The sequence below is a fragment of the Pseudoliparis swirei genome, chromosome 19 (assembly GCF_029220125.1).
Source record: "Pseudoliparis swirei isolate HS2019 ecotype Mariana Trench chromosome 19, NWPU_hadal_v1, whole genome shotgun sequence".
In the NCBI taxonomy this organism is placed as follows: domain Eukaryota; kingdom Metazoa; phylum Chordata; class Actinopteri; order Perciformes; family Liparidae; genus Pseudoliparis; species Pseudoliparis swirei.
This window is the reverse complement of record NC_079406.1, coordinates 6662617-6688242: the sequence shown is the minus strand read 5'-3', so window position 1 is coordinate 6688242 and position 25626 is coordinate 6662617. Positions and strand designations below refer to the sequence as shown.

At 43.2% G+C, this 25626-nt stretch overlaps 1 protein-coding gene across 9 annotated transcripts in view; it reads right to left on the bottom strand.

The window, feature by feature from the left end:
- The window catches only part of LOC130209905 (centrosome and spindle pole-associated protein 1-like), a 47381-nt gene that overhangs the window by 17296 nt on the left and 4459 nt on the right, over nucleotides 1-25626 (bottom strand). For 4 of the 9 annotated variants that reach the window (XM_056439815.1, XM_056439814.1, XM_056439813.1 and 1 more), the window contains 15 exons: nucleotides 25330-25451; nucleotides 25107-25236; nucleotides 24854-24965; nucleotides 24238-24294; nucleotides 23491-23638; nucleotides 23162-23338; nucleotides 22822-22934; nucleotides 22056-22205; nucleotides 21812-21952; nucleotides 20343-20459; nucleotides 20189-20255; nucleotides 19892-20018; nucleotides 19443-19639; nucleotides 19099-19139; nucleotides 18946-19006 (listed from right to left, as the gene is read on the bottom strand). In XM_056439815.1, the coding sequence (XP_056295790.1) occupies nucleotides 18946-19006; nucleotides 19099-19139; nucleotides 19443-19639; nucleotides 19892-20018; nucleotides 20189-20255; nucleotides 20343-20459; nucleotides 21812-21952; nucleotides 22056-22205; nucleotides 22822-22934; nucleotides 23162-23338; nucleotides 23491-23638; nucleotides 24238-24294; nucleotides 24854-24965; nucleotides 25107-25236; nucleotides 25330-25451 (1760 nt within the window). Of the gene's footprint in view, nucleotides 1-17182; nucleotides 17594-17705; nucleotides 17857-17936; nucleotides 18047-18945; nucleotides 19007-19098; nucleotides 19140-19442; nucleotides 19640-19891; nucleotides 20019-20188; nucleotides 20256-20342; nucleotides 20460-21811; nucleotides 21953-22055; nucleotides 22206-22821; nucleotides 22935-23161; nucleotides 23339-23490; nucleotides 23639-24237; nucleotides 24295-24853; nucleotides 24966-25106; nucleotides 25237-25329; nucleotides 25452-25626 lie in introns of those variants that run through there. The other 5 variants (XM_056439819.1, XM_056439821.1, XM_056439820.1 and 2 more) reach the window with 5 other exon arrangements.

The window sequence follows — 25626 nt, the reverse complement described above, 5'->3', positions numbered from 1 at the left end:
CTTTCCTTGATGTCATCAGTTAAACTATTCCACTGTTTCACCCCACAGACAGATGTACACATGAACAATCGGCTGTTTGAAATTCCATCTCCCTCTTAGTTCATACTCTCCTTCTCTATCTCTAAAAATCTTTTGAATATTTTCAGGAAGTGAATTATGTTTAGCTTTGTACAGAATTTGTGCTGTTTTGAACTCTACTATATCCCTAAGTTTCAGTGTATGTGATTTTAAGAACAGTGAATTGGTGTGCTCAAGATATCCTACATTATTTACGATTCTAATTGCTCTCTTTTGCATGATACATAATGGCTGTAGGGTGCTTTTGTAGGTGTTCCCCCACACTTCAACACAATAGGTCATGTATGGTAGAATGAGAGTGTAATATAATGTCTGCAATGATTTATAGTTTAGTATGTGTCTTGTTTTGCATAATATCCCTACAGTTCGTGCTAATTTGGACCTTACATACTTGACATGTTGTTTCCAGCTAAAGTTGTGGTCGATTATCACACCTAAAAACATATTCTCGAAAACTCTTTCCAGCATAACACTATCCAACATCAATTCTACCGGAGTATTCGGATGTATATTTTTATTACCAAAAACCATAAATTTTGTTTTTTTAATGTTTACTGATAATTTATTGACATCGAACCACAACTTTAGCTTACTCAATTCTGCCGTGACAACCTCCAACAGCTGCTGAAGGTTCTCCCCAGCACAGAATACATTAGTGTCATCAGCAAAAATGACATAATTCAATATTTTAGAAACATTGCAGATGTCATTGATGTACAGTATAAATAATTTCGGTCCAAAAATTGACCCCTGCGGAACACCACATATGATATCTAAGAGAGGAGACCTAGCTACACCCATCTGAACAAACTGTTTTCTGTTTTCAATGTAACTTTTTAACCAATTTAGCCCTACCCCTCTAATCCCATACCTTTCCAGTTTATGTATTAAAATACCATGATCAAGTGTGTCAAACGCTTTCTTTAGATCGATAAAAACACCTACTGAATATTTTTTGTTATCACTGTTACTTGTTAATTCTTCGACTAAATCCATTAAAGCCATTGCAGTTGATCTATTCGTTCTAAAACCATATTGTCTGTCCATAAGCAACTCATATTTGTCAATGAAGCTGTCCAACCGCACAACAAAGAGCTTTTCGAGAATTTTAGAGAACTGGGAGAGCAGTGAAACTGGCCTGTAATTAGTAAATAGGTGTTTTTCTCCAGCTTTGTGTACTGGGATCACTTTAGCAGTTTTCATATTGCTGGGAAAGCATCCCAAGTCAAACGATAGATTACAGATGAAAGTTAGAGGGTCTACTATAGTGTCAATTACTTGTTTTATTAAAGTCATGTCGATACCATTCCAATCCAGAGATGTTTTGTTCTTAAGCTTCTGAACAACGTTAATAATTTCATTTTTATCTGTACCTCTCAAATAGATAGTATCTGGATTTCGTTCTCCATAGAATATTTCAGCACCTCCTCCTTGTGGAGGGTTTATTTCATTTGCCAGTTTGGGCCCCACATTCACAAAGAAGTTGTTGAAGCTCTCCACCACCTCCTTCTTGTCAGTGATTGTCCTATAATTATCTATAAAATAATTAGAAAAGCTGGAGCTATTTTTTTTTTCTTTCCTAATGACTGAGTTTAGTATGTTCCATGTGCCCCTGATATTATTTTTATTCTTTTCTGACATTAAATTGTAGTAATCCTTCTGACATTTTCTAATAATATCAGTTAATTTATTTTTATATCTTATATATTTCATTTCTTTTTCTCTAGTTCTATCTTTTATAATTTTTTTGTACAAGGTGTTTTGTTTTTTTACAGGCATTCAACAAACCCTTTGTGATCCATGGTTTATCAGAGCTATTGATTTTCTTATTGCTTTGTCGCATTGGACAGCTTCTATCATATATTGATAAAAAAATATCCAAGAAAGAGTCATAAGCAGAATCTACATCCACTGCTTCATAAACAGTTCTCCAGTCTTGTCCCAGCAATTCCCTTCTAAAAGCATCAAGGGTAACTTCTGTTCTTACTCTACTCTGTCTTGTTATACCTTCATCCTTCATCATTTTATGTTCACAATCGTAGATAACAAACACTGGTAGGTGGTCACTTATATCATTAATAAGTAACCCACTAATTAAATTATCTTCCATGTTATTAGTAAATATATTATCTATAATTGTTGCTGATTGAGCTGTTATTCTACTGGGCTTAGTAATTATAGGGTATAAACTCATACTGTACATTGTCGCAGTATATTCATCAATCGATAATAGTTTATTTGGATTTAATAAATCAATATTGTAATCCCCACAAATGAAAGTGACTTTCTGCTCAGTGTTTGTAAACATACCTTCCATCACTTCCTTGAACTTCTCTATACTGGAGCTGGGGGCTCTGTAAACACAACTAACAATAAGATTGTTCTTTTTCCTCATGAAAATCTCTATAGAAATACATTCACACACATCCTCAATAGCAGCAGTCATGCAGTTAATAATCTTATATTTAAGTCTTCGATCAGCATACAAAGCTGTCCCCCCTCCCTTTTTGTTGTCTCGATTACTGAAATTTAAATCATACCCTTCCAGTTCAAAATCCACACCTTTCTCCAGACTAAGCCAGGTTTCAGAGATGGCTATCACACTAAAGGGTGAGGTGAATTGACCTAGATAATCTTTTATATTTTCAAAGTTGGCATATAAACTTCTGCTATTGAAGTGTATGATCGATATTCCATGTCTTAGATCAAATTTATTATTAAACTGGTCATCAGTGTAATACTGACAATTACTAGTCAAATTATTTTAAAAATGTATTTCTGGGTCAATATCTGAGTCCATATCTGAGTCCATATCCTGCATCTTGACCAAAGAAGCTCTGAAAAACCATAAGATATAGACACATATAATCATAACTATTCCATGTAGAACAAATTAGCAGGACCAGGACCAGTTTGATAATCCAAAGGAAATAGAAGGTTTTGTTCGTTTCAAAAAGGAAAAATTCTGTATCCATTACAAAAAAGAAAAAATACTTTATCCTACCAGGTGTCACTGAAACTGCAAAGGTGTTACTGAAACGCAGCCAGCTCCTCCAAGCTTCTGATGAGAACGTCGGCCCGTTCTGGAGAAGCGTTTAGTTTGATGACGACTTTGCAGCTTGCAGTCCACGGAGATTGAAGTTCTTCTGGTAACGCAGTCGACGGGCTTTAAGAGCGACGTCGGCATTCTTTTTGATCAAGTTTTCGTTCATATAGACCAGTGGTTCTCAACCTTTTTTCAGTGATGTACCCTCTGTGAAATACTTTTTTCAGCCAAGTACCCCCTAACCAGCGCAAATAATCTTTGGTAAAAAAAAGTAGTAATACACAGCACTGTGCCATCAGTGTCGGATTTATTAAACTGTCAACAATGAACATTGCATTAAACTGAATGCTTTAGCATTTACATTTTAATGAGAAACTTGTGCTTGTGCTTCACTGAGGATCTTTGTCAGTCTTGGTGGCAGGGAGGCCACTGCTGTGATGAAGCTCTTCTCCAGGCACAGTCTGTTTCTTTGCTTTGTTTTGATCACAGTCATTGCAGAGAAGGAGGCCTCACATAAATATGTGGAGGCAAAGGGCAGTAGCTGCTCCAAAGCTTTCTGTCCCAGGTCAGGGTGCTCCTGCTTCACACACCCAAAACTGTGTGAGTGTGGATGTGGCAAACTTCATCTAGAGGCCACGGTCAGATGACACTTCCAGGAGTTTTTCCTGATAAGTGACAGGTAGCTTGCTTCTGTTTGCTTCAGACAAGAGAAATGGGTTTCTCACCCAATCCAGCTGTACAGATTTATCCTCCATGTCAGGAAAGTAGGAATGAAAATCTTTAATCACGTTGGTCAAATGTCCCACGATGACCGACTTGACTGGAGCTCTGTCCACATCCTCACGAGAGAAAAGCATCCACCTGGGGAAAGCAGGTGAAATCTCCCTCTGCAGAGGACCTTCTCCACAGCTCTGCTTTCTTCAGGAAGCCACCCACCTTGTCATACATGTTTAAAATGCTGCTCTCCTTGCCCTGCAGAGACACATTCAGTTCGTTCAGTTTGCTGAATATATCTGCCAGATAGCACAGCTTTGCAAGCCAGTCTGTGTCCTGGAACAAGGTGGCATGGGGAGACCTGTGCTCGATCAGAAAGGTGTGTACTTCAGATCGTAATTCCAACAGCCGGTTGAGTATTCTCCCTCGAGAGAGCCATCGTACTTCTGTGTGCAGCAGCAGTGTTGTGTGTTCAGCATGTTCTCACAGAGGCGGCGAAACAGGCGTGCATTGCGTGGCCTTGACTTTATGAAGTTGATCACTTTGACGCTGTCGTTCAAAACGTCATGTAACACAGGGCTCATTTTCTTGCACGCCAACGCTTCCCTGTGTATGACACAGTGAGTCCACTTCATGTCGGGGTTTTCTTTTTTAATGCGCGCTCTGAGTCCTCTCGCGCTGCCCGTCATTGAGGCCGCTGCGTTCGTGCAGATGCTGCGGCAGGATTTCCAGCTCGTGCCGTTTTCACAGAAGAAGCTGTTAACAACATAAAAAATGTCCTCTCCTGTTGTTCTTCCCTCCAACGTTTTGCAGAATAGAATGTGCTCATAAATGTCGTCAGTATCGATGTATCTTACAAAAGCAACAAATTGTGCATTTCCACTGACATCTGTGGATTCATCCAGCTGGAGTGAAAAAGAGTCGGACTCGCTAATTTTCCCCACAACTTGCTCGACAATGTCTGTTCCCATTTTGTCTATTCTGCGGCAGACAGAGTCATTTGACAAAGGCACAGTCTTTAACTTCTCCGCTGCGTTTGTGTCCAGCATGTCTCAGCCAGCACAACAGCGGCAGGAAGGAGCAGGTCTTCGGCTATGGTGTATGGTTTCTTGGCTTTAGCTATGAGCAAAGACACCGCATAAGATGCCTCCAGGGCTTTGGCTGATGTCGTGGAGGCTTTACGCATCGTTTCTTGAGATGACCGGAATTCAGAGAGTTTCCTCTTGAAAAACTCAGGTGGCTTACCAGCGTAATTTGCATGTTTTGTCTTGAGATGGCGCTCAAGATGGGCTGGCTTCATGCTACTGTTGGCTCACCTCTCCCCACAGAGGAAACACAACGGCTTGGGTGGGTTGCAACTTGTGGACGTAAATCCCATTAAAACATAGTCGTCTGAAAACTGACGGGATTTTGCCGGCTCTGGTTTGGCCTTCTTTGGCACTTGTCCCTCCGTGTTTTCAGCAGCATTGCTGCTCCGCTTCAACCACAACTTCATTATTTGAGTTTAAAAGCCGGCAGTGATAGACGGGTCATGACCGTTAGCGTGTGCCACGTTGGGTCAAACCATCCTGATATGGGGGAGACTCTGGGTTTTTAGGATAATTAAATTAAATTGCCTACTTAATATAGAATTCAGTTTATGAACTTACACTTGTGTTTTATTGAATATTTATTAAATAACTATTTTTAAAGGATTTTTGAATGGATGCTAATTTTAAATCGATTAAAAAAAAAAAATCTCACGTACCCCCTGGAGTGCCTTCACGTACCCCCAGGGGTACGCGGACCCCCATTTGAGAACCACTGATATAGACATTGGTTCCTTTCAGCCGGCGGCCTTGTTTGAGCAACTCAATCTTGTGCTTTCGGTTAACCAACCGTATGAACACGGCTGGTTTGTCGGTTTTCAGTCTGCGAGGAAGGGGATGGCATGCCTCTATGTTATTGATATCCATCTTGATTCCGTGTGACTGGAAAAAAGCGGACACCTGTCCCTCCACAGAAGTGGCTTCTTGTTCGGTGAGTTCTTCTCCTTTTTCGCGGGATGCTGCGTGGGCATAGGATCGGGGTTTGATATTTAGTCCGGAGATAATGATGTCATTAATCCTGGAGTATTGTTCCAGATCGGCCACCCGGTTTTCCAGCAGCACAATCTTTCTGTCCTTCACTGCGTTTTCAACCCTGAGGGCTTTCACCTCCTCCACCAGCCCCATGATTGTTCCCTGCTGCTTTTGGACAGCAGAAACTCCTTCCGTGAGGAAATCGATCGTCTTAGTTTGCATGCATATCAGTGGAAGTTGAAGGGTAAATCATGTTTTATTAACAATTCCCAAATTATTTCCCAGATTTTTCCGGGTACCTGCTCTTTTTGTTTGATGAGAAGTAAATACGCCTGTAAGTAACGCCATAAAGGGTTTATTGTTTTGAGTTGTTTGACTGTTTAGCATTTTCCTTATTGATTTTGATGTATGTATGCCTTTTATATTGTATTGTTTGAATAAATATAGACGTTTTATACTACTTCCGCTTAACAGATAAATCGGACTTTTATTTTGAAAGGTTAAAAGGAAGCGCACTTTTTTTTTAGGTTAAAATGCGAACTTTATGGTATAGATTACGGACAGATGCGCATTTTATAACAAGTTTAATAGTTGATTTGACCCGTATGGGACTAACTCTGTTAAGGTGGTGATGAGGTGGTGATAGTGGCCGAGTTTTAATTAATGTATTGTCACCTAAAAAAAGAAAATAAAGGAGAGTAACCAGCAGTAAATCTTCACGCCAATTCATATGATCCTTTACAACGCTTATTGCTGTCAGAATACGCAGGCGAAACAACAGATAAAATAAAAATAAATAAGACTAGAGGACGCTCTTTACAATTCATAACAGCATTGTAGAAAGGAGAGATAGGCCTAACAAACGGCAAAGATACGTTGATCAGAGACGTATTTGTAATTATAATACGTCAAATGCAAACGTAATCTGGAGAGAAATACGTTTCAGTCAAACGTAACTGCAAATTCCATTTTAGGTCTGGGGGAACGTAATTTTTGTGATACAGGGTTGCCTCTCCTCTCTCGTCTCCTTTCTGGTTCTCTGTGTCAGTCTGTGACATTATATCATAGTATTTTGAGGATGGAGGATGTCAGACATGCAAAGTTCTGCAAACAATAATTTTCTTAATGGACGAATAGAATTTAACTACCAAAGATGACACGAGTAGTAATACGGGATTCAAATGATATCTGGAGCGATGGAACTAAGGTCATCGTCAGATGACTCGTCAGGTGTGTCTCTCTCTCTGTGTCATATTCTTTTTCTGACACACACAAACACCACTTCTATTATACATTTGTGTGAAATTGTCAAAACATTTGTGCCAGATGTAATGATATTTCCTTCTAAAATAAAAGGTTAGAATAAGTATGACATCTCATCAGCAACAGCAAAATAGAGGAAATCAAATGGCTTTAAATGAAAATACATTTTTTTTATTTGTATTACTCTCAACATACATTTTGACAAAACAATTAACGCCACTTCAAACAGTTGCTGTAAAATGCACTGCAACATGTAACAAGCTCAGTAAATGGTACTGCAACAGGTAACAAGCTCAGTCAATGGTCCTGCAACATGTAACAGGCTCAGTAAATGGTACTGCTACAGGTAACAGGCTCAGTAAATGGTACTGCAACATGTAACAGGCTCAGTAAATGGTCCTGCAACATGTAACATGCTCAGTAAATGGTACTGAAACAGGTATCAAGCTCAGTAAATGGCACTGCAACAGGTAACAGGCTCAGTAAATGGTACTGCTACAGGTAACAGACTCAGTAAATGGTACTGCAACATGTAACACGCTCAGTAAATGGTACTGCAACATGTAACAAGCTCAGTAAATGGTACTGCTACAGCTAACAGACTCAGTAAATGGTACTGCTACAGGTAACAGGCTCAGTAAATGGTACTGCTACAGGTAACAGGCTCAGTAAATGGTACTGCAACATGTAACAGGCTCAGTAAATGGTACTGCAACATGTAACAGGCTCAGTAAATGGTACTGCAACATGTAACAAGCTCAGTAAATGGTACTGCTACAGGTAACAGGCTCAGTAAATGGTACTGCAACATGTAACAAGCTCAGTAAATGGCACTGCAACAGGTAACAGGCTCAGTAAATGGTACTGCAACATGTAACAGGCTCAGTAAATGGTACTGCAACATGTAACAAGCTCAGTAAATGGTACTGCTACAGGTAACAGGCTCAGTAAATGGTACTGCTACAGGTAACAGACTCAGTAAATGGTACTGCTACAGGTAACAGGCTCAGTAAATGGTCCTGCAACATGTAACACGCTCAGTAAATGGTACTGCAACATGTAACAGGCTCAGTAAATGGTACTGCAACATGTAACAGGCTCAGTAAATGGTACTGCAACATGTAACAAGCTCAGTATCGGCTCACAAGAGGAGCAGCGAGAGGGGATTGTATCGTCCCTCTCAGGAAAAGTGCTTTCAGTCATGCTGCTTTCTCAGTACAAGCAGCAGATGACTGGAACTACATTCCAGTATCTATCAGAGAGCTACAATCATTCAACTCTTTTAAAGCGGAAACAAAGAAATGGTACATTACTACCCAGCTCTGTCAGCACTAGACTGTAACGGCTCCTACCTCCTCCATCTGCCCAGGTTGGACTTTCATTCTTTCTGTCTATCAGTTGTTGTCTGTCTGTTGTCCGGTCTCTGTATGTCTTGACTTGCTGGTCGGCCGTTTTACTCCACCTGCGTGTCTTCTCTTGTCGTTCACCTGTTTGCAGTTATATGTCACATTTAGTCTGTAAGCTTTTACGTTGTATCTCTGACATTATGTTTTTATTCTGTCCATTTTAACATTGTTCTCCCTTATTTTATTTGCTTTATTTGTAGATTGTATTTGTAATCTTATGTTTTTAGGTTTGTTCTTAACATCAGCAACATTGGGACTACAGATGAAAAATAGCCTCTTGGCTAACTCTGGCACATTTACTGCAAAGTTTTTATCAATGTGCACTGTCCCTTATTAAATAAACCATTATAAAAAAAATAATTAAAAAAAGTAAATGGTACTGCTACATGTAACAAGCTCAGTAAATGGTACTACATGTAACAAGTTCAGTAAATGGTACTGCAACATGTAACAGGCTCAGTAAATGGTACTACATGTAACAAGTTCAGTAAATGGTACTGCAACAGGTAACAAGCTCAGTAAATGGTACTGCAACATGTAACAAGCTCAGTAAATGGTACTGCAACATGTAACAAGCTCAGTAAATGGTACTGCAACATGTAACAAGCTCAGTAAATGGTACTGCAACAGGTAACAGTTTCTTGGATTCTGTGTGCAAAGGTATGTCCACCCGGCTACCTACCTCTGGAGAGAAAACAAGATGGCTTCCCATGCTCCTCTAACAATGCTTTACCAAAACACATATTGAGTGTTAGGGCTGAAGTCGTTCCAAGACTTCTCTCAACGTCATGTGACCGACCCGGTCCTCAGAATAGACAACAGTGACATATAGAAACGCTCTACAGTTCTGAACATCTCCCTGTACTGCATGTCCTAGCCTTTGAAAAGTAGCATGAGCGTGACACACACCAAATGGCATCTCAGTGAATTGGAGGAAACCGTCAGGAGGCACAAACGTTGACATTTCTGGAGCTCGTGTTGTTGAAAGCACTTGCCAATATCCTTTCAGTATGTCATGTTTGATCACATCTGTAGCAGGACTAACCTCATCAATGCAGTCCTCATGTAGGGGTAATGAATGTGCTTCTAGGACAGTTACAGCGTTTACTTTGCAGGGTCAGTACACAACCTGAGACGTGGGAACTCCATGGGCTGGAACTTGGTGCTGCAAAGTCGTTCTGCACAAGATAGTTAAGCTCCTTTTTCATGACCGGAATTCCCTAATATGCATGCTGATTGATCGGTGTAGTGTTAGACAATCCAATGTCATGAGTTATGGCAGAGGTTAGGGAGGGTATGTCATTGAACAGACAATGAAAAGCACAAATAAGTTTCATAACATGCACACTCACCAGGACAACAGGAAGATGAGACACGCAGTGGGGTAAGTGGGACTAAGGGCTCGATCACACCAGACACGCCTCTCAAAAACGTGTCGCCCGCAAAACCATTGATTCCCTATGGTACGGCGCGACTTTCAGACGCGCCTTTTAAATGCCACGTTTTCTTGTGTTTTTCAGGCCGTATACTGCCGTATATTTGCCTAGGCGTTTTTGGTGCGGCTGCATTTTTTAGAGGCGCGTCTGGTGTGATCGTGCCCTTTCTCAGTATTTCTTGGCCTGGCCCCCTGTGGTGTAGAAATACGCATCACCAACCCATCTTCATCAGCATCATCAGGAAGAGATCACCGTTATAATGGGTGCTACAGGTGAAACTATCGTTATCTCATGGGCTTTGGATGACCCTTGGAGACCTTGTCTTCAAGATGTTTACATGGAACACTCGTTTCCTTCTCCTGCAGTCCGGAGTTTGAAAAACGTCTTTTGTTTCCCTACTCTTCTTCTTCTCCATGAGGACAGTTAGTCGATAGTGCAGAACCAGGACCAGGTCAAAGAATCAAAACTATATCACCTGGCTGAAACCAATGTGTGAATGCTCATTGGTCATCTCTTCTTCATCCTCACCTGGGAAGAGGGCCTCCCTAGTCTATTATTATGAGATAGTAAGTCATAATTATGACTTACAAGACCCTATTTCTCTTCTCACAGTGGTGGAAACGGGCTTCTATTGTGAATACATGACAACCAATAACTATGCACAAGGTCAATGGAAATGATGGCTTCATGTAAATCACGTCCGAGGAATTTACATCAAAGGATGCAGAAAGAAAAATATTTAAATCCACTCACTGATGTGCATGCATGTGTGAGTGTGTGTCTGTGTGTTCGTGTGCATGTGTGAGTGTGTGTGTCTTTGTAGCATTAGTGTCATTCAGGTGGATTGTGGGGACTAGTTCAAAGTTCACTTGGCATCTTTGTTGTTCACAGTGGCGGGCCGTGGGCCTGGGGCCTGGGCCTTCAGTGAGGTCCTACACAGTCCCACCCGAATTAATCCACCTCTTATTACTATCATTATGATGCCATGGCTCTAGACCAGGGCTGCTCAATACGTCGATCGCGACCTACCGGTCGATCGCGGCGTAATATTGGTAGATCCATCCATCCATCCATCCATCATCAATAACGCTTATCCTCATTAGGGTCGCTGGAGCCGATCCCAGCTGACATAGGGCGAAGGCAGGGGACACCCTGGACAGGCCGCCAGTCCATCGAGGGCACATATTGGTAGATCGCATGACATTAAAAAAAATTGGCCCGCCCCCGTCATTTTCTCTATAGCACGTCTTTGTTCATTTATTAAACTAAACAGCCGTCTGATGTTGATCGTATCTACACAACAGCATGTCATTTCTCTCGGCTCTCCGTCTCGCGCGCTGCAGAATGCGCGCATCGGGACGGAGAAAAAGAAAAAAAAGTCCTCCTTACGATGTCTAACTTTTCTTGAAAAGTTCGTCTTGAGAAAGGCGTTAAAAGTATATGCTCGACCAAATCGACATCTTCTCCTCCTTCCGCCATTGTGGGTTGAAAAAACAGCTTTGTAGTCCGCGAATTAATTCCTTTATCAAATTCAGTTTCCTAGTTCTGAGGTTTTGCATCTACCTGCCCATAGGACCCGCCTCTCAATATTGGTAATCCAATCAAAAGACGTGCACGCCCTCCGCCTGCTAGCTGGCTCCTGTGCCGGTTCCGGGGCCTTCTAGAAGGCCTACAGGAGCCAACTCTAAAGCTGATTGGTTGACACAACATTGTCATTCCCATTCACTTGAAGCTACCAGCGCCCGCAATGTTGATTCTGAAGGCCTAAGGGCAGATTTTAGCCCCCTGGCAACACACGATGGCTGAATATGATTGGATAAAAGATCTAACATAAAGACTAGCCCTCCAAATCTCAACCTGGTGCTGGCAGCAGCGCAACAAAGAGGAACGCTATGAAATTAAGAGAATAACTCTTACTCTGGGAAATAATTGAATACATATTTGTGGGGAAATATATTTAGAAAAAAATATATATTCTGATGATGTTTAGGCCAGCAGAGAAGGCCTTGCTGGCCCTGACGGCCCGCCACTGGTTGTTCAACTAAAACATGTTTATAGTCTATTGTTCTGTCTGTGTGTGTGTGTGTGTGTGTGTGTGTGTGTGTGTGTGTGTGTGTGTGTGTGTGTGTGTGTGTGTGTGTGTATGCCTGATGCTGCACACACTAACTTCTGGGAGGCCCATTTATCTCGTCCTGAAAATCTGTGGCTCTCTCTTTGCTTTTCCTTCTCCATGCGGCTTCTCTCTCTCTCTCTCTCTTTTCTCTCCGTTTCCACAAACATGTCGGCAGAGCTTAGGGCCACTCCTCCGGGCCATTCCAGGCCAACGCTCGAGATCGGATGTGTGTGTGAATATATAAAGTGTACGTGTATCCGCTTTGCATCTCCGTGTGTGAAAGTTACGACACGGCTCTCAAATGTCACGCATTGAGAGTGACAGTCACTCATGGTCTGTGGGCATACGGTAGGGGCGGGGCGGGCGGAATGGGGGCGTGCCGGGGGGATATGTCACTCTTGCCTGTCTTCAAAACTTGAGAGCCCTGGTTACTATGTCACGGTAGCGAAGGATGCATCCATCTAACCTGGCGGGAACGGGGGTTTCTCGAGCCTCAGCTGCATTTTTTTATGAAAGCTCGCTCACACTGCAGCCCGTGACGGCACGACGGATCTCGGTCCCACATCGCTCGCTAATAACATACCTGCAAACTTGTCACCTTTCGGTGAAATTCACCGTTTTAGTAAGTATGTAAGTAATTTATTTTCCATAAGTACATACATAACGTTTACATACTGACAGACATTAACAACAGAAAAAATTTACGAATGGAGGACCGTCCAAAGACCGAGGTCTGTAGGCCTCTCTGAATGAGGATGTTGACGCCCCTCCCCTAACCCTTTAGCCCCTCCCCTAACCCTTTAACCCCGCCCCTCCCAACTACTACAGGCACACAGACAGTACACACACATATGGATCAGAACATAAAATGTCGTACAAGCAACAACAACAAAAACAGAACAGGAAAAAGAAAACCAAAAGAAAAAGAAAGAGACATAGTAAAAATAATAATAAAAGGCAAATGTGAACTGCTGATAACTTAGAAAGAAAAAATAATAATATCACGAACATCAAATTATGTATATACATTTTTTTTTAAATATCTTTCCTCTATTGTACTGTGCCGCCAGGCTGTATATCAATATTAATAACTTTCAAAGTGAAGTGAGATGGCGTTTAAGGCGAGAACCAAATGCCTTGGTGGTGGATGCCGATTTGACCTCGTCCGGAATTTGGCTCCAGAGCTTTGGACCTCTACAGATGAAGCTTTTAAATACAATGTTGACTGTATGTTTATTTATATGAATGCCACCACGCAGCCGCGTGTTATGGTGAGACATTTGTGTTCCTTGTGAACATACGTAACAGATTGTGGGGCAGATTATTATTCATAAATCTGTACATAAAAATTCCTGTCTGACACAAATGTAGATCTGTAAATCTCAGAATGCCCAATCGCTTAAAAAGCGGCTCAGTGTGTTCGTTGTTCTTCACGTTGCAGATGATCCGCAGCCCCTTTTTGTAAAATCTCGATATATTTAACCTGAGTTTTAGCTGCAGATCCCAGAGCATATTGCAATACAAGAGGTGCGGATGGACAAGGCTGTGGTACAACAAACGCAGATTTTCTGTTGAAAGTATATTTTTTGGAGCAGGGCAAATGTGCCGCCAGATACGCTCCGACAACTGTCAATATGTTGATGCCAGCGCAAATTGTCGTCAATATAGACACCAAGGAACTTGGTGCACTGGACTTTTTCGACATTAGCCCCGTCAATCTCAAGCCTAAAATCTTGATCTGGGAGATTATTTGATTTATTTATTCGCATATAATTAGTTTTCTGTGCATTTAGAGATAACTTGTTCGCTTTGAACCAATCCGATATGATTTTTAGCTCTTCGTTTGCAGTTCGATATAAGTTATCGTGGTCCTTCGATGAAATATAGATAGTTGTGTCGTCAGCAAAGAGGATGCTTTTAACACGTTTTAAGACTTTTGGAAGGTCATTTGTGTACAATATAAATAGCAGGGGTCCTAATACAGAACCCTGTGGTACTCCACAAGTTATGTCATATGATTTTGATTTGAACCCCTTGTATTTCACATATTGTTTTCGACCACGAAGATAACTTTTAAACCACTCGAGTGCCGTACCTCTAACACCATAATGGCTCAGTTTTTTTTTAAGTATTGAGTGATCGATCGTGTCAAAAGCTTTAGAAAGGTCCAGGAATAATGCCAGAGTGTTCTCTCCGTGTTCAAGTGCAGTGTAGGTGTCAAACAGAAACTCGGTGACCGCGTTCTCAGTCGAGTGCTTTGGTTGAAAACCGTATTGGCTTCCGTATAGCAAGTTATGCTTTGCAACAAAGCTGTACAGTCGTTTATGAACGACCTTTTCCAAAATTTTGGAAAAGCTTGGCAACAGAGATATTGGACGATAGTTAGTAAAGTAATGCTTTTCTTTGGCTTTGTAAATGGGGATCACTTCAGCGATCTTCATATCATCAGGAAAAACTCCCTCCGATAATGATTTGTTTACAAGATGTAATAAAGGAGTGGCCAACGATTGACCAAGTTGTTTGACTAGATTCATGCTGATACCGTCGTGACCGGCGCTTTTCTTTGGCTTAAAGCTGTTTATTAGTTTAGAAATTTCATCCGGGTCGACAGGATTAAGAAACATCGATTGAATTGTGGACGATTGACCAAGATACTCAGCAAACGAGTGATCAGAGCATCCAATTTGGTCTGCATATTTCACACCTATGGTAGCGAAATATTCACAGAACCCATCTGCAATCTTTTTAGGGTCAACTTCCTTTTTGCCATTGACATAAAGTACATCCGAGATACGAGACTTGTCGTTGGATTTGTTAATGATTGAGTTAATCCAGACATGGGCAAACTACGGCCCGCGGGCCACATCCGGCCCGTTAGGCTTTTTAATCCGGCCCGCCGAACTTGTCCAAATCGCAATTTTGTTTACTTCCGGTGTGCGTTGGCGCGGAAAGTACTCGTCACACAAAACACTTCACCATGATTTGTCAATCAGTTTGTCTGTCAACATTTTTCAAAAAAAACAACCAATGAACACTCAGTAAATCACAAGGGACCCGCCCACCACACAGGTGAGACTCATTTAGAAACTGCCGCAGTGATTTTGGCAGCAGCGCGGAGCCTCGGAGGAGCTGCAGAGCCACGAGGAGGAACACGCAGCCACAAGAGAGCCACTTGGACCGGGTAAGAGTCTTTACTACACGTTACGTGTCACGGTGTCCGTCCCGGTGTCCGTAACTTGTGCGCGGTGCTGACTAGTCTTGTATTTTACAGAGAGGATTCACCAGCGCCTGCAGCGCAGCCTGCAGCTCAACCTGCAGCTCCACCTGCCCGGCCAGCAGAGAAGACTCGTGACACGATGACATGATGTTATTATAGTGAAGCCATATTGTAAATAGTCTGTCAATAGTTGTGTTCTGTTTTCTATTTCACAACATCTATATAATGTGGATTTTTTTTTTAAATGTACAATACATATTTATAAATAAAAAAAATGTAATGGTCATTTTTTATTTGCACACACCCCATGAAACTTTATCTGCAATATGAAGTCATTTCTCAGTCCCATCTTTATCATTTTGGTGAATGTGTGACAGACTACATCATTTTTACTAAAAAAACGTTAATACAAAATTTGGTTTTCCTCATTTATTCAATTCAGTTTATTTGTAATTACAAATTTGTCTCGGAGTGCTTTGCAATCTGTACATATAGACATCCCTGACCTTTGACCTCACATCGGATCAGGAACATCTCCCAAATAACCCTTCAGGGGGAAAAAAGAACCCTTCAGGAGAGAACAGAGGAGGATCCCTCTCCAGGATGGACAGGTGCAATTACATGTATCTAGCATTGTATTCAGATATTTCACTGCTTTTGTGAACCTATGACCTTTGGTAAACCAATTTCAAACACCAAAACAGTTCATCCACATGAGAAAAGGTGTGTTTTCAGAAGAGATATGAATAATTTTTAAAAATCGAACTTCAATTGTCAGCTTTAGGGTCATATTTTCTCGAGTAAAGCGCTGTCAGTCTGTTTGATGGGGTTCATACACATGCTGGCCAGATGACGCCGCACATCGCCCTCAATTTAAAGACCCTTTTCTAGTTTCTGCTGCAGGCAGGATATTTAATACAGTCTATCTCTCAGGACAATCCGTCCATTATTTTACGGGGTTTAAAACAATTAGAAATTATTGAGCTTGTGTATGTCGTTGGGTAATAATTTGTTTTGAATGTTGAAAGTGATTCCATTGATCTCTTTCCAGTAAATGTTTTTACTTTAACTTTGCACCTTAAATTGAAATGTATAAAAAAGACGCAATCTCCAGGTTTAATAAATTACATTGCGTGTCCAAATGCTCCTGGCCCGGCCCCTCTGTCACATTTTAGAACCGAATGTGGCCCGCAGGTCAAAAAGTTTGCCCACCCCTGAGTTAATCACTCGCCAAGTCTTCCTTGAGTCGTACTTATATTCATTGAGGAGTTTAAAGTTGTACAATTGTTTTGCGTCTCGTTTGGCTTTGTTTAATATATTTCTGTAGGTGAGAAATTTTGGATCTCTGCCTGCCTCTGATTGGCTGGTAGTCGTTGCCTTCTGAACAGTTTGGTAAAACCTTCTTTAAAGATGCTCTCATAGCAGAACATTTTGATTATGGGAGAAATGTTGTTCGGAATGGCATAAAATGAGTTGACGGAGATGTTGTCCTAATTAACCAGAATGTTCATCACTGCCACATCAACATGAAGGTTAACAAGAAAAGAAGAAAAACGGCCCTTCATATCAAAAAGCTCCTGATCTGGTGAGTGAAACATTCATTCTGTGTTCATGCTGAACTAACCTTCTGGAAGCATCTTCATCATGCTCTTCTCATCTTGGCAACAAAGTCAATATTTGTATTTAGCAGTCTCAAACAAAGGGGTTTTAATCCCTGAATAAATGTAGCACAATTTAAGACCCAATGTTATAAAGCATGGCAAACTTTTTTATTTTGAGATCTTAAAATACCAGAATGTGTCTTAAAATGTCTAACTTTGTGTAAATTTGAATCAAAACACACGTCATATAATTTAAAATATAATTTATTTCAACCATAATTTAGTTAATAAAATAGAATACAAGTTCTCACTCAGATATTGAGAATCTGTGGTAAGCAACAATTTTTAAAAAGTATCACTTTTCACATTCATATTGACGTGCGTCACGAGTTAAAACCAGCCGCGATGTCTTTTCAACATGATGCGTTAAGACGAGGAGCGCGGAGCACCTCCTCGTCTTGAAAGGCGGGGGAGGGGGGTGGGGCGCTACGTTAGCCGCTCCCTCCTCGACGGCCGGCGGTCCGAACACGTCGGCGTGTCCGTCGTTCCCGGCCGCATCCAGGGATCCGTGGCGAGCGTTTCCACGGAGCCTCGCTGGCTGAGACCGTGCAGAGAGAAGCGGGGAGGGGAGGAGCCTACGGAGGACAGAGCCACTGATCCTGGGGGAGGGAGATGGACGGTAAGTACCATTAGTACCATTACAGCCCTAATGACAAATACCAAACCGGAATAATTACATAACACACAAGAATCAGCTGAACTCAATCTCACCGGCTGCGTTGCTATGGCGACTGAGGGACATCGGACGCCCCGACCTGTCCCGGCTCGCCCTCTCGCCGCCGTGCCCCGCCTCCTGCCCGTCCCCTGCGAGGTAGGCGTAGTCGTCCTGTTGGCCGAAGGGCCGACTGGAAGCGTCTCGACCCTGAGAGCGAGCGCGGGGGAGGAGGGAAACGGTTCCAGTCGCGGCTTCGTTCACTCGGCCATCGTTTGAAGCTACGCCACCTGAGGGTGCTGCGGCCGTTTGGACAGCCTCCTCCTCTCCCTGGCCGGCAGCACGGGGGCGTCTTCCGGCTCCGGGGTGCGCCGCACCGGAAAGGCCTCGCCTAGAGGGTCTGAACACACACAATGAGCCCTCGGAATGTCAAGCACACAAAGAGTTGAGACCGCATTTAAGTGAGAGTCCAAATCAGCGTCGATAAACGGAGCCGAATGAAGAGAAACCCGACGCGACCAAAACACCTGGAACATGTCCACAGAGTCCTCTGCACTCGTTTTGGGACGGCATTGTTTATATTTTAGAGGCAGAGACTACAAAACCGAGCTGAAGCGGCCTGCAGAGATCTTTTTCGCCTCCTGTCTTAACCCTCCTGTTACCTTCACATTTAACTAACATATTTTACCCTCGGGGTCAATTTGACCCCAGCAATTAAAACCTCCAGAAAATTATTAGAATTAATATTGTTTCCCAAGTTTAAGTGTGAGGTACTTTATGTTTGTTTGTTGACTACCTAAATAGCCCTTTACATATATAAAAAAGTTGACATTTCTTATATGTTTGACACAGTGAAAAACAGCCTGGGGTCAAATTGACCACAAGGAACACCAACATTAAACATTGAATGGGGTCAAATTGACCCGAAAGGTAACAGGAGGGTTAAACTGATCTTAAAAACTACCACATTTATTTGTATTTCTATTACTGCTCACTACTGTGCACCTGCTGCTGTAATCATGCAATTTCCCCACTGAGGGACCAATACATTATTATCTTATCTTATTTACCACCTACACCGACGGGACATGCACATAAAAAACATTGCACTTGTTTTGAGATGAACACCCAAAGCATACGGACGATGTCATTGGGTTAAAAGGGATCAATAATATATCAACTTCCTGCTTCCAAGTGTGTTGTGAGACTGATATGGTGTCTGCTCCGATGATGGACGTTGCACGTGTGGTTTTAAATAACTATAATGAATAATGGCGGTAGAAATGTGCGGCCTCTTACCAATGAAAGCGCTCTCTGACTCCAGCAGAGAACCTGTGGCAGACCTCCCCATCACACTCGTCTGTAACACACACACACACACCTTGTTACACGACTCCACTCCAGCGGTTACAGTACATATTTCAGAGAGAGTTAGAGTGCTTTTTAACTCACCAGATAATCAGTTTGCCGGGGCGGGGACAGGTCCAAATAATCTGCAACAAAAAGGATTTTTAAAATTTGATCCATTTTTTCAGAACCCATTTTACACTGGTATTATTAACATGTAATAAGCAAAGTCAACATGGTTGCCATAGTAACTGAGCTTGAACCAATGCTGGGACACTAACCTGGACAACTGTCAGGCAGAGCCTGGTCTACGATGATACATTACAGGATGGACCTACATGCTTGTTTCATCATATGGCATGAGATCACATCCTTTAGGTCTATATAGCGCCCCCTGGTGGTCCACATCATCTGAGACTACTGCGAAGGGATATAAGGAGGATGCTGACCATCCTGGACTGTCGACCCGCGGCTGCTGAACTGCTGGTCCCCGTAGTCCCACCTCCGGCTGCCGGTCACGCCCACTTCGTCGTGGGTCCGCAGCAGATTCCTGGGCTCCGTGTTTCTGGAGGTCGGCCGTCGGACCGGAGCCTGGAGCCGCAGCCTGGCCATGTCGAACACGTCCACCTGGGGGCGCTCCCGACGTCTGCGCAAAGGAAAGGACCCACCGATTCAGTTTGAGCCGTTCTCTTGGCTCTCTGCCCCTCGAATGGCACCGCGGAACCATCCCACATTATTAAACGTCAGAACTCGAGCACCTTCGCTTACCGATCCATCGCAGTCGGTATCTATTTGAACCGTTTATCACGTACTTTTAGGCAACATCAGCAGGTGTGTGTGTGTGTGTGATGGTGATGCATATAATGAAGCGTAAGGTGAATGGGACGCTGGGTCCGACCTGTCACTCAAAGGAGAGGCTAACCCCTCCCAGTCGACCTGCCGTAGACGACCCTCCAGGCGCTTCTCTTCGCTGCGAAGGTGCCGACGCAGCGCCGACAGCTCGCTGAACACGTCGCGCTGGTCACCTGGAAACACACACACACACACACACACACACACACACACAAGCTCTCAGTACCAAGCCTAATTTAGCAAAGAGCATCACAAATATGATGCCGGTTGGACTCGCTGCAGCGTCGTCGTCGTGTTCAGGTTCAGTCCGCTGCATTTTCGAACTGGCTGGCTGATCCAGTACCTGCAGCTCGGAGCTGGTTCCTGCGAGCCGGGACGGGAGGGGACTGGAGACCGGACAAAGAGCGCTCCTGAAAAGAAACGTGAAAGGTTCGAACGAAGACACCAACAAAATGAGAGGAAGTGTGTGTGTGTGTGTGTGTGTGCGTGACACTCACAGACAGCGGGGCGGTTGAGCACCGGCTCTCGACAGTCGGGGGTCTGGGGGTGTACTGGTGCAGCCCCCCATTTCTCTTCTGCAGGGCGGGGATGGGAGGCGAGGGCTCCCTGCACACCTGACAACACACACAGACCACACGCTTAAAAAACGGGTTCAATCAAATGGAACTCGAAGGTTGTCGCCAACTGGTTTGGAGCGAATGAACTCATATATACAGGACTGTCTCAGAAAATTAGAATATTGTGATAAAGTTCTTTATTTTCTGTAATGCAATTAAAAAAACAAAAATGTCATGCATTCTGGATTCATTACAAATCAACTGAAATATTGCAAGCCTTTTATTCTTTTAATATTGCTGATTATGCTTACAGCTTAAGAAAACTCAAATATCCTATCTCTAAATATTAGAATATCATGAAAAAGTATACTAGTAGGGTATTAAACAAATCACTTGAATCGTCTAATTAACTCAAACACCTGGAAACACATTTTCAAATGTTTGATTTTGTTTGCTGTTATAAATCTTTTTACTTGGTCTGAGGAAATATTCAAATTTTATGAGATAGGATTTTAGAGTTTTCTTATAAAAGAATAAATAATAATTGCAATATTTAATTGATTTGTAATGAATCCAAAATGCATGACTTTTTTTTTTTTTATTGCATTACAGAAAATAAAGAACTTTATCACAATATTCTAATTTTCTGAGACAGTCCTGTATATATATATACACACTGGCAGCGCTTTTATAAAAAAATTAAGTGTTGCCAGTCACTGTCAAATGGGATTGAACCTTATTAGCACATCCACAATTAAATAAAACTATTTTTTTCGAAATGATGATGAGGTGTAGTGTGTGAATAAAAACTTCGGTCCAAGATCACCCCGCTGAATTATGCGGGAAAACAAAAACAATCAACTGCGGTCGTGCTCCAGCGGAGCAACACCGTCAGGCGGAGGATGAAAAGAGAACATTATCTGTGGGCCCCTGTGAGGAGAGAGGTCATAAATCCAGCTCAAGACCTCTGCGTGTTCGACACACGGCTCTCCCTCGTCCTCTCGGAACATTATCGATCAGGGTTCTTACACATTTTGACCAATGGATTTCCATGACTTTTCCATGACTTTAAACAAAATTTCCACGACCAAACTGAAATCTCGGTATGAACAATTTAGAAAATGTTGTGCGTTTTTGAGCGTCTTTCTTTAAAAAAAAAAACCAGATCAATTATTTCAAACTCGGCGTAAATGAACATGTGCATATAACAACATTTCCATGACTTCCAAAACGTTTATGATTTGAGTTTTTTCCATGACTTTTCCAGGCCTGGAAATGACCATTTTAAAATTCCAGGACTTTTCCAGGTTTTCCATGACCGTACGAAACCCTGATCGATACGCGTCGGTTGAGACATTTGGTTCCATCTGTCACTTCGAAGGCCTCTCGGCGTGTCGTTGTGAACTCACCTCCTCCACCCGAGCCTGCCTCTCCATCTCATACTGCCGCCTCAGCGCCGCCTTCTCCTCCTCCGCCTCAGTCTTCTTCCTCTCCACTTCCTTCTTCTTCCGTTCGGCCAGTTGAATCAGCTCCGAATTCTTGGCCCTTTGCTGAGAGACGGAGAGGAACGAGGGGAGAGTATTGGAGTCCGAATAATTAAACGGGTGTAAACGCTGCCTGTGACGCGGGTTTTTTTTTTTTTTAGCGCCTCACCTCCGTTTCCTTCCGGTTCTTCCTCTCCTGCTCGTCATCATACTCCCTCTGGATGCGAGCCCTCTGCTCCACCAGCCTCTTCTCCTCTTTCTCCTCCTCCAGTCGAGTCTGTTCCCTCTCCTCCGCCTTTTTGAGCATTTTCTCGTCAATCTGTAAACAAACGCCGATTAATGGCAACATGAAGGACATAAACCCCGCCTCCAAACCACAGACTACTTTCATTTTGTGTCGATTTTTACTTTTACACACATGTACTGTCTCTCTCCAGTATCCCCGTTGAATTAAAAGGCATACAATGACCAAAGAAACTGCATTTCAGAAATCATACACATTGCATACCAGTCTAGGGGAAGACTGGATGCTCCATCTGTTGAATGACCCACCATGGGTGACTGGTTGAGCCATGACCACAAGACATAACATCAAAAAATAAAGTTGTCTGAAAAAAAGCTTCCTCCTGCTCGCCTGTAACTGGCTAACATCCCGCCCACTGCCTGTGGAAATGGAGACATGAGCTCTTGCCCTAAATTGTGAGATTAAAGGCGTTAAGAATAAAACAAAACAGACAGTTCTCTCGATGATGGGCTTGTTTGCTGACGTCGGTCATATGGAGGCATCAGTTTTAAAGCGAGGCAGTTTCATAACCAGTTAAAGATCTTGTATTAGCTTTAAATTGGGGAACACTATTCAAAAGTCTGTAAGAGGCTCGCCGAGCTCCCGCTAGACCGAGCCGTGTAGCGGCACCGCCGGCAGATGAAAGCGATACCTGCTGTTTGAGGTACGCTTTGTACTCGTCCTGCTCGTGGAGCTGTCGTTGTGTGGGCTGGTTGGAAAACACACTGCCTCGGGCGAACTGCGAGGTTTGGCCATGAGTGAATCCTACAAGAGGACAGAAATCATACTCGAGTCGGTCCAAAGAAACTTCATTTCAAATAACATCTGACGGAGGACACCAGCATATTGGTGCAAGATGGAGTCTAGTGCAGGTTTGTCAGTTGCAAATATGAAAAACATTATTTATTCATTCATTTGCGGCCGTGTGGAAAGTGCAGGATGCTATCAACGTTCAGGGCTACAACACAAAGGGAAGAAGGACGTTACGGTACCAGAGCGCCGGTCACTAGCGTCATGGCTGCTGCACTCTGCTACGGCACCGGAGACCCTCTCGTTGGGGTCGGGGGGCTCAGCGCTGCGGGCCGCGGCGGCGGCGGCGGCTCTCCTCTGCCACTGCTCCGGGTTGATGTAGGCCTCCTCGTTCAGCTTGTGCATCTGGTGGAGGTCAGCTGACCCGCAAGAAGAGGAGGGGACAACTCATCATTCGTGGACAAAAGGAGTTTACTTCCGGTTTGTTTTCAATCAGAAGTAAAGTATGTACATACATATGTACATTCACAGTATTTTTTGGTTTAATCAGACACTCCACTCTGGGACATACCAATCAGGTTTCCAGTGCCGTCTCTGAGGGGAGCTCCTCCTCCCCCCCGACCCCACGGCTGGTAGTTCTTCATGTCGGCCTCCAGCCGGGCCTCGTAGCGCTCCTCCTCCTCCCGCTCCAAGCGCCTCCGTTCCTGCTGCTGCTGGATCTGTAGCGCGGCATTGTGCAGCGAACATTAAAATCCTCTCGTGACATCGTTGTTCTCTAAATGAAACACTAAGAACTATCATGCATCGGAGGCCAATACTCGTCACAACATATTCTCCCGCTTTGCACGAGTACATATAATATCAACGTCATGGCTTTTTAGAGAATCACATTGCTCTCAGACAAAAAGCTGAAATATAGATTCAGACCCTACACCGGAATAATCCTGGTACCAAGATGCTGGTGCAACCCGTGAGTCAACAGTACTTAAGACTTATGCATGTAACCCACCATGCAGAGCATCACACACACACACACACAAACAGGAATTGGTGCAAAAACTCAAGGCACACGTGTCGGTATCAACATGATAATGCACTTTGTGATGTTCGAATAACAAGAAGAAAAAGTCATCGGTGCTTCAAAACACATGTATTACAAACAAATGCAAGCATAGGGGATATGTAGAGCGGAGCAGGATACAGGACTGGGACTGAGGAGATCTCACAACACGTCTACGCTGGGCCTTCTACAAACCAATGAGGATCTGAGGGCGGGACTCCACTGCCACTATACCATTTATTATAAACTAGGTGTTACCTTGTTGTAAAGCTCGCCGTTCCCTCTGCTGGAAGCTTCCTGCCGACATATCACAGACTAGGATGCAGTGAAAGTTAAAAGTGACCTTACAACTAACAGTGACCTTTCCTACCAAAGAGGACCTGAACCAAGGTGAAGCTTTTCATACAGCCATTTATCGTGGGTTTGACCCATTCTAAAAGTAAAAATTAATGTAGAAAATTATTTACCATCCTCAACTACTGCCGTTCAAACGCTCGGTCTTTAAATGAATGTTCTCTAACTAATAAATGAAATGTATCCTCGGAAGATCTACATGTACTGTAGTTTGTATCCGGTATTCTAAAAAGGGGCTCCTTTGTAGTAAAAACAAAAAGGTTAAAGATGCTGCTTACGATTCCATTTGGTTGAATAACATTAAATAGCGCTTTTCTTTGACGTTCATGCATGAGCAGGCAGTGGGCGCCATTGTCACATCCAAGTAGTCAGCGGTAACATGGCGAGTTGGAAACTTCATCCGCGTACTTGTTCATAATGTTGTTACAATACAGCCGTTAGAGCGACACATCTGGACCGAGTTCCTTGCGTCTCAGAGGAAAACTAGAATGATGATGGTTAGGAGGAAGGTTTAACCTACCTGCTGCTTCAAAGCCTCCCTGTAGCTGAGAATCCGGTCCCGGGGCGATCTGGATCCGTCCGAGGGGAAAGCCCTGACGTGCGGGTCCACAGAGGCAGCCTCACTGCTCGGCCTGCGGGGAGGAGTTCACACCATGATCGCGTCGATCGCTCACATACGCCCCAGAACAACAGGACCACCAGATGATTGTTGATAAGATGCCTGAGCAAATAAAGCAAATACAAAGATTTACAATGGAAAGGGGGATATTTACTGTATTGGCGGCTCAGGGAAGCTGCTGCCACTGTGCTGGCTGTGAGGGCTGTGGTTTCCATAGCGACTGGCGGGAGCGCCCCCTGCTGGTACGCTCCAGTAGGACACGGGAGGGACAGACAATTGACCATCTGGATGAAGAATTTAAAACACACATTGACATGTGGATAATAATGCTGAATGTAGCACCCGTTTATATTTAACAGAGATGACCCGTTGCTTACAGTAGGCCACGTTGGGGTCCAGCAGGGTTCTGGTGCCATAGGAGTGATGGGGCTCTGCATACGGGCTCCTGTAGGCTTCACTGGGGGCGGACGGAGGATGAAGAGGAGGAAACGCTGAGATTCTGGAGATTCAAAGCGGGATATGAAATAATCAATGATGAGATAGATATACAGTATTTGGAAAAATTTCTGCAGGTCTTATTTTTCGGGCTATTGTGTTTTAATGATACGAGCTATGAGGTCAACTAAACCAGAAGAATAAGAAAAATCATGTAGTCGAATGGAGTTTGGATGTTT